Source organism: Tachypleus tridentatus, chromosome 9, assembly GCF_004210375.1.
Source record: "Tachypleus tridentatus isolate NWPU-2018 chromosome 9, ASM421037v1, whole genome shotgun sequence".
NCBI lineage: Eukaryota > Metazoa > Arthropoda > Merostomata > Xiphosura > Limulidae > Tachypleus > Tachypleus tridentatus.
The window spans coordinates 108,800,138-108,810,212 of NC_134833.1; the positions used below are offsets into that span (position 1 = coordinate 108,800,138).

The following is a 10,075-nucleotide window of genomic DNA, read 5'->3' on the forward strand; positions in this document are numbered from 1 at the left end:
GCGATCTAAGAATGACTTGACATTCTTCACAGAAGTTTATTACTATGATGCTGGAGTACTGGGGTAATAGCGCGTAATCATGGTCATCGGAGACTGGTGGTAAGCAAAATATTTTATATTCGTAGCTTATGAGAAAAATATTATTACCGAAATATATACAATTAATTCTGTTGCTCAATTTGAGGACCCCAGCTGAGTATCCCTCAGTAAGTACGTAACTCTCAGAAACTAATTTCAACAATATCTGTTCAATCATTTGAAGCAAACAAAACTTGTATTGTGATGACGACTATAGTAGATATGTATCATAGTAGCACTGATAATCACAGTAGTACTTACATTTATCATGGTTTGTCTAGTGATCACCGAACGTCTCTACAGTAGTCATGCTGATATAAAACATGTATACCATAATCACACTAATAAGTATAGCATCATAATGGTGATGCTCAATAGGAAAATCTTTGAACTCTGAAAATTTAAACAGGAGTATTGGTGAACAAAAACAAAAACGTGTCATGGTGTCATTCATTATCAACATTAAACAGACTTATTTACCTTAATGCTAAAGATCCTAATACGTTTGTACCAAGGTAATGATGATAATTCAAAGAAGTTTGTACAATCAATACACTGATGATCAAAATTCTGCAACACCATATGAGGCTGCTAATCACAGTCTCTACTATGGAAATGATTATCCCAAGACAACAGGAGATAGTGATACTGACGATTACAGTACACACACCTGTACATGACGATAATTACGATTACAATACATATGAACATGACGGTACTGACAATTACAGTACACCTGGGCATTATGATACTGACAATTACAGTAACCTGTACATGTCGACACTGAAGATTACAGTACACCTGTACATGAAGATACTGACGATTACAGTACAGCGAACATGACGATATTGGCGATTACAGTAACCTGTGCATGAAGATAGTGACAATTACAGTACATATGTACATAAAGATACTGACGATTACAGTACACCTGGACATGACGATAGTGACGATTACAGTACACCTAAACATTTATTACCGATTATTATTTATTAAACCGATTATTACTCCGTATCACAGATATAATGACGATAACAAATATTCTGGAACTGTAATAAGTCTGATGTTTGCACACTCGAACAACTATATAATTCGTTATGTTTAACATTAGATTAATTATGAACCACAATAGTTCTTATTAACAGTAATTATGTGTACCCGGGTAATTATTAGTTTCAAAGAATTATATTAAACGATATAATGTACCATTGTAATTCTAATTGATAAAAAAAAAAAAACGGCTGTACCGTCAAAATACTAGAATTCAAAGTTTCTGTATCGTGGTAGTATTTATAGAGCATTAAAGCTGCGCTTTCATAGTTCTGATTATCTCAGTAGACTCTCTGAGTCTGTTCCAGGGTAACTGTGATACTTACCTTGATAGTTGTAACGGCGAAACTGTTTGTGTATCGTTGTTGTTTATAAATACCAAGTGTTGATACAGAAACACACTACTTAATTCGAAATTTACAGGGTTTAATAGAATTATTATGAAAATTTTATTTATACATGAGTCTGAATGAAAATGTATATATTATTCCCCCGATGAAAATCAACTAGTACGCTAAGCCAATAAGCTGAAGATAAAGCTGACAAGCTTGCAGTGTATTGTTGCTCATTGTAAGAGTTGAGAGTTTGTTTACCTTAAGCTTTCTTTAACGCTATAGTTCCTTTTTTTGGTAACATGGTACCAATTTTACTAAAACAGGGGTTTGCAGGTGAAGATTTGACACATAATAAGTTTGTTGAGTACAATAGTTAGGACTTAATACCAAAGCTTTGTTGAATACAGCAGGTGATGTTTGGACACATACAATAATTTTATTTAATGTAACCATCGACCGTTTGATAAATAATAACTATATTTAAAATATTAGTTGTTGAATATACCATTTGAGGGTGTGGTATGACAAAAAAGCTATACAATTTGGTACAGCAGTGAGCCCAATATGGCTTTGCTATAATAAACACACATACACCAACACTTAGCAGCGAGCAGGCTATTTAATACAGTAGTTGAAACTCTAACAGACAACAAATTCGTTAACTATAGCAGTTAATATTTTGCCAGATGGTATGTTTGTTGCATACAGCAGTTGAAAATTTAACACGTATTAAGATTGTTGAACATAACAGTCTATAGTCTGAAAGGATGTAAGCTTGTTTCAAGTAAAAAAACAAAGGACATTTATTTAATAAATTGCAAAGATGTTTACTTTCTGTAAAATAAATTTAGTGTTATCTACTCAGAACTACAGCATTTATTACATTTGGTAATTTTGTTGTTCACACTTATACCTAGTGTTCAATTTGTTTGTTTCATGGTGGGTTAGCAGTAAGTCTACGGACTTACAATACTAAAATCAAGGATTCAATTCTCTGCAGCAGATTGTTTGTTTGTTTGTTTTTGGTTTTCGCACAAAGCTACTCGAGGGCTATCTGTGCTAGCCGTCCCTAATTTAGCAGTGTAAGACTAGAGGGAAGGCAGCTAGTCATCACCACCCACCGCCAACTCTTGGGCTACTCTTTTACCAACGAATAGTGGGATTGACCGTCACATTATAACGCCCCCACGGCTGAAAGGGCGAGCATGTTTGGCGCGACGGGGATGCGAACCCGCCACCCTCAGAGTACGAGTCGCACGCTTGAACACGCTTGGTCATGCCGGGCCTTCTGCAGTAGACAATGTAGCTAATCTACTGTGTTGCTCCGAAAGAAATAAATGATTTTATGTTATAGATAAGTAACGTATTATGTTACGTGAAAATTAGAACTTCTTTATTGTGGAATATACAGATAAAACCTAAAACCGCCAATAGGTAATCCGCATTACTTCAAACTTGTTCTACAGCATATTCTGTTTGTTTACAACCCTGATTCTGCGACTTAGCTCAGGTTTAACGTAAGTGTATTGTATACTAGCTAATAACGATCTAACGAGATTCCAGTCCTTGCTTGTGTTCAAACAATCGAGATGGTGTGAAAAATATTTGAATTTTGGAGATTGAAAGAACCAAATTGAAGAGTGTTAAGTATTTACTGAAAATATTTGGTTTTTATGGACACATTTATGAAAAAAACAAGTAAAGTAACTTGCATCTTAATGTGTCACTGTTTTGGTAAAAGGTACAGAACAATTATTTGCTTTGTTACGTTCAAAGACCACAGCCGAATGCTTTACTTTCTAGTCACGATTTAGCGAAAACACTGACAAAAACTGTGTAAGGTTTCACGGCAGACATAGATGTTTTATAGCTGGAAATGAGATAACGTTCTAGTTTTTTCCAATAGAAGCTATTTATCGATTTAGTCCCAGTTCCAGGGTTTCAGCACAGTTTTGCTGAAACACATTTTTCTTTCTTTAGCTAGCTGAAAACAATGAGTAGTCTAATTTTATATCACATTTGTGTTAATACATATGTGAATAATATGTTAATATAGGTAGTCTGTTTCTTCCTCATCTCTTTAACAAATGGTAAAATAATAGTTTAGTACCCAGGAAAGAATTATTACGCTTCAATAATAGCTTTAAAAGCAAGACAAGAAAAGAGAAAGCTCCACAGTAATTTACTTCTTGAGACTGATAACTAATTTATAGAAATGGTAAAACATTATTTTATAGAAAAACAAATTCAACTAACCATTACTGCGTTATACGTCGAAGTGTAAAGGAACCTGCATAAAAAATCTAAATTCCTGAGTGTTAAGTTTACTTTTTGTGAAAATAAATTATAATCAACAACTGAGTAACAAAGCCATTTAAACTCATTATGATTACTTAATCAAATGTTTTCTGTTTGTTTGTTTCTGAATTTCGTGCAAAGCCATTCGAGGGCTATCTGCGTTAACCGTCCCTAATTTAGCAGTGTAATAATCGAGGAAAGGCAGCTAGTCATCACCACCCACCGCCAACTCTTGGGTTACTCTTTTACCAACGAATAATGGGATTGACAGTCACGTTATAACGCCCTACAGCTGAAAGAGCGAGCATGTTTGGTGGGACGGGGATTCGAACCCGCGACCCTCAGATTACGAGTCGAATGCCTTAACCCACCTGGCCATGCCGGGCCAGCAAATAGTCTCTACTGGCCTTAATATATTTCACAGTTTATTGTTAGAAAGTGTTAAACATACACGTTTTCGGGAAAAAGAATTGCATTTAAATGGTTATTTATACTTATTTTGTTAAACCTTTACTATTCCTACATTTTGGACCCGGCATGGCCAGGGAGTTAAGGTACTCGGCTCGTAATCCGAGGATCGCGGGTTCAAATCCCCGTTGTACCAAATATGCTCACCATTTCAGCCGTGGAGACGTTATAATGTTACGGTCAATCCCACTATTCTTTGGTAAAAGAGTGGCCTAAGAGTTGGCGGGTTGGAGGTGATGACTAGCTGCCTTCCCTCTAGTCTTAGACTGCTAAATTAGGGACGACTAGTGCAGATAGTCCTCGTGCAGCTTTTCGCGAAATTCAAAACAAAGAAACAATCTTGCATTTTATTGAATTTGTCGATATAAAAATAGTGCTAAAATCCCTTCAAAGTTCATTAAAATTTTCAACGCAAGCTGTGTTTTCAAACACTAGTTAATAACCAGTGTTTGAAAATTTTCTATATGGTAATATTTTTTGTTATTGAATTATCCTCAGTTTAAGCTACACACAATTATAAGCTTCTAATCTAACCTCAAGTAATTATATATGCATAATTCTTTCGTTTTCTGCTGGATCATTCAAGAATTTTACCTTGCATTTTCTATTTTCGGTTTCTTAGTAATATGTGAAACATTTATTTCTGCAACGGTAACGTGTTATTAGAGGCTACGTACCTAACCTAATTTACATGTATGACTAAAGATTTTAAGTCTTTTTCCTTAACCAACTATAACTGTTTGACATGAATTGTTTAAATTATTTATAGGACATCAATACAGGATAGTTAACTCTAATAAAATGTTTAGTATTGCAGTAGGTTTCAATGTCGTCCCTCGGTAGAACAACAGACTTACAATTCTAAAATTCAGAGTCCCATTTCCTGCAGTTAGCATGTAATATAGCGTAATGGTGTTTTTTTTCTAATGTATATAATTGTTTTAATATTTGTATGTGTTTCACATATCGACTCACAATAATGTACATGTAAGACTTTAAAAAATAAAGCAAAGTGTTTACTACGATATCAGATACTTAACACACATTCTACGAATTTAATTTTTTAGACTTAAGAACGTTAAGTAATGTGTATTAAAGAAGTGACACTGAAGAAGACATCCTCATTCGCAATGAAAACTTTAGACCTAATGAGTGCCTTGTTCACACGTCTTATTATATCAAGAGGCTCATTACAGCAGCTTTCGGTGGAAAAATATATAATTTTTTACCTCTGTGTTTTTCATCTGCTACTTTCCTCAATTACAATGTGCTTCACTTTCTAAAACAGCCTAAAAAAAGGATACTTAATGTAGAGAACGTTTAAACACACACAACTTTTTACTCTTGTTAAAATAAAAGCAATTTTTCAGCTGGATTTATCACTTGGGATTTGTTAACTTGGCTCCAGGATAGATTGAAATGTGAAAAGTATAAACCTATACTGGAGTACAAAACTCATACGATCAGATGAGTATATCAGCTATATCAGCTCTCATTATACAAAATTTATTTGGATAACACTTTCTACCGTCAATCTAGACGGGCCGATGACAACTCAAAACTGTGATATATACAGTTGATCGTGGTATGTGATTTATGATCCAATACAGTTCAACATGTTTTGTATTTCAAGGGAGAATCGTGTTGTAAATATGTTCATTGAAGGTGAGGTGATAAATTTTGCTATTTTAATTTCTCTGTTTTTTAATGAGTGTAAGATTTCAGGATAATATTCTAAAGTTATTGGGTTGCTTTCGAGATTCCCAATCAGTAATGAGAGTCAATGACCCTCTAAAATTAAATTAGATTTTAATTTTATGAGAAAAACTGCAAAAAGTACATTTGACATAAAAAAAAAACTCTTATTTTAAAACGTAGCTTACTTACCGATGTAATTAGCCCAAAGAGCAATTAACAGTATTTGGTTTAGATGTGTAATCTATACATGTAAACATTGAAAATTACTAACATTACACTAATATACAAGGTCTGCGTTACTTAAATGAGCCCCCAGTGACACAGCGGTACGTCTGCAGACTTACAACGCTAAAATCGGGGTTTCGAAACCCGTGGTGGGCAGAGCACAGATTGCCCATTGTGTAGCTTTGTGCTTAATTCAAAACAACAACAACTACTTAAATGATTCTTTCTCTTTTCTGAACAACATTAATGAGACGTGAATTCGACTAAACAATTCTGTCGCAGTGAAATAGTGAATCAAAGAATATGATAGGCTTATCTCTACTTTATATTTTTTCACTAAAATTCGAGCGTTAGTACAGAATATAAATTAACAATTAGTTCACTCTTTGCAATTAAATAGACAGATTAGGTTAGGTTTAACCAACTTCATCGATTATACTTCGATTTCTTGCAAATTAATAATAATATCTTACGTTTTACGCATCTGTGTACTTTTGGTGATGTCCATAAAAAGTTCTATACGTTTATATATAGTGTTTTGGACGTGGTCAAAGTTATTGTAGCAGAAACGTTTTTTTCAAATTCTTATCTCCATATGGTTCGACCGATAAAGCATACTTTCATAAGTTTATTGATTTCAATTTTATGAAAAAATTTTAACATATCTAACAGTTTAAATTAATCTATCGTACATTAAAATTGTAACGGTTAGTTTTTGTTTGTTTTTATTCTCATATGCCTTCTAAGTAGTTTCATAGTTATTGAATACGATGGACTGATTAAAACCGAAAATATTTTAATTATGTTGCATTTAAAATTTGCCATTCCAGTGTATAATATTTATCCTCATGTATATATATTTTAATTTTAGTTATTAAATACAGGTCATATTTATAAACATTTGGCTGCACCTACTGACACGTTGTATGTGATGTCAAACAAATAAAAAAATTTGCCTTGAAAATGTTGATAGAGGTGGCGCAACAAAGTTTTTTCTTGTGAGTTTTTCTTATTTTTTCTCTAGAGTAACATCTTGACTTTGGTTTTTTATGTTTAATAACCTATCTCTAACATTTAATATAATCTTGCAAGGTTATAGTTTCGTTCTTCATTGCTCTGGTTATTTTTTCTTCCTAAGTTTTTCTACTACGGTATGTGAACAAATTAGTTTAAAACATCAACATTTTTATAGATCAGACTATTTTTTTTGTTGACTGAGAAACGAAATCGTAAATTTTCCCCATTGAACGCAAAATACTCTAGAATTAATTGCACAAATATACCAATCATAATTTTGAGAAATATGCTACTATTTTTAAAACAGGTTCATTTTTTCCTGACTAAAACCCTAAAACAGTTACCTCTGACAAACAACAATTTGAAACTTCATAGATTTAACGATTGTAATTATGATAGAGATAGCGTATAAGAAAGGGAAACAGCTTTAAATTGGATTTTTCGTATATCGTCCGATTTACAGAACTAAGTGGTGTGGTTTTTATAATACTTCACACAATAAAATAGCTGAAATGAAAAAAATGTGAAAAAATCCAATTAGTCAATAAAGTATAGGTGTTATCCTTGCAAGAACTGTGTTAATCTTCGTTATCACTATCAACTTTTAACGTCTTTATTGTTAAAATATTCCTTTTTATGTACCCATTGCTGCGAAGTGTGTAGTTACTCTTTTTACCATTTATAAAAATGTGGTGTCCAGTTGCAGTCAATAGATTTGCTGAAAACATTTGCTATCTCTTTGTTTCCTTACCCAGTTGTCTAAATCGCATAGGCAAAAGCTGAGCGATAGACGCTCATAACGTTGTGAATCTACCCTTTTCATAAGTTGGGAGTTAAAACATAAGTAGTTGCTCTTCCAGTATCATTGTATATTCAAACTCTAACAACTTCAGATATCTATTTCTTACATTATTGTATGTGAGTGAAATTATGAATGAATACCATAAAATTTTGAGTAGTTATAATAAGATAATAAATATTTTAATAAAGGCAGCTTTAATACCTAATATTTTTTTCATCAGGATTACTACGACCATATTTAACCCTATTTAAGATCTTTCACTGTTATAAATAGCTACTGCTTTCTTACTGTCAAGAGATTATACCATATATTGCCAGACGTAAACATTAATTTATTTATAAACCCACACTCTTTTTATGGATCTATATAATTAAATGTAATCATCGACATTGTACCGTTTATTTTGTATATCGTACAAATGTAGTTTTCTTTGAAAAGTTTACTTAGAAGATATTTTGTTTGTTAGAATTTCTTACGCGATTTTTATTCATTTAGTGCCCTTGTAAACATGTTAAAGTAAAATATTTAAGTTATTCTCTCTACAGTTTAGGATTATTTATTTGAATTGGTGTTTATCATCTTTTATAACTGAAATTACGCAGATCTACAGAGTTATGGAAACTGTCTTTCAAGAAAAGAGGCTGGTATGTTTGGATAATTGTACATCTTCTAATAGGCTTTGAAATGTAACTCATAGTAAGTCTGTGTCTATTTAGGATTAAGAATAGACATTTGACTCTCTATGAATTAACTGTCTACTCTGTATAATATATTCTTAAGTTTTTTAGACATTACTTTATAACTCTTGTTCAGCTTTCTATATTTTATTTTAAACTTGGAATAACAGATATGGCCTTAGTTTACAGAGTATTATAAAGTTTGTCTAATTCTTTCAAAATTGTATCGTCTAATGTAAAAACTCACTTTTCCTCAAGTATTTCAGAGGCTGTAAATGTCAATGATATTATTTTGTAGCAAAATCAAAGCTTTACACTTTAGTGCTCTTCTTTGCAAGTTTTCGGATGATAAATCAATACCGGACTAATAGATGAAATTTCCACTTTACTGCATTACAATACCATTAAATAATTTCATATGAATGATTTGGCTATTGAAACTCTCATTTAATCTGGACGATGGCTCTATTTGAATACAAGTTGTATTTGTTGATGATTTTATACCTACATTACACTCTATAAACAATAAGAAACAGTCAATGTGTTCTATGTTATAAAATGTCAATGAGGTTTCTAACTCTTCTATAAGTGCTAGGTAATCAGTCGTGTAATTGCACATGAAAATATCTACTACTGTGCCTATTACCCTCAATATTTCGGAAAAGTCACAATGTCTTTATTAAGATCCTGACAGTTCAACGTGGATAACTCAGCTGTTGCTCAGACTAGTAACTGAGAACCCATCCTTCCATTTTCTATACAACTGCAATGTGAAAGTCAGATAATATAACAAGTAATCTGACACTTTTTGCACATAAACATGAACTCGTATTTGTCATAATAAAAGTAATTATGCTTTTTCAATACTAGATTATAGAAAACTCCGAATATAATTTATTTAATTTTTAGGGACGACGTACACTCAACAGTCAAACATTCTAGTTCAACAAAATCAAATTTCCTTCTAATTTCAGGTTTTATTTAACAACTTTTAATATAACGTTACTAAATCTAAAAGGGAATATTCATTAATTTAAATATGTTTATTGTAATTTTGGTCTTACATGAAAGATTTTCGCGAACTTAAAAGTGTTTGTGCCTTCTTGGAATACAATAAATGGGGGAATATCTCTTTGCTTTCTTTCACAATAGGTTTTGTTTAGTATATTCTTAATGTATATACTTTACTTCTATCATGCAAAAGCCTTTGTTTTCTATTGGCTTTCATTCTATGACCTCTCTGATACCTAACTTGCCTTGAAATGTGGAATCTCCTGATCCCTACCTCTACAGCAAGGAAAGTTTATATTTTTCCAGGCCTTTTACTTTCTCAACACATAAGTCTTCCTCTGGGCCCCTAGTTTTTCTTACTCTTGTTTTGTGAAATATATTCTTTATCTTCCACACATTCTCTCTCCTTCTATTTC

The 10,075-nt window shown here is 32.5% G+C and overlaps 1 protein-coding gene across 1 annotated transcript in view; it reads left to right on the forward strand.

The window, feature by feature from the left end:
• The first annotated feature begins 599 nt into the window (after positions 1 to 599).
• LOC143227448 (synaptotagmin-7-like) overlaps positions 600 to 10,075 on the forward strand; it is a 19,313-nt gene continuing 9,837 nt past the window's right edge. Inside the window, exon 1 of the mRNA XM_076458895.1 lies at positions 600 to 738. Coding sequence (XP_076315010.1) covers positions 600 to 738 — 139 coding nt within the window. The remainder of the gene's footprint in view (positions 739 to 10,075) is intronic.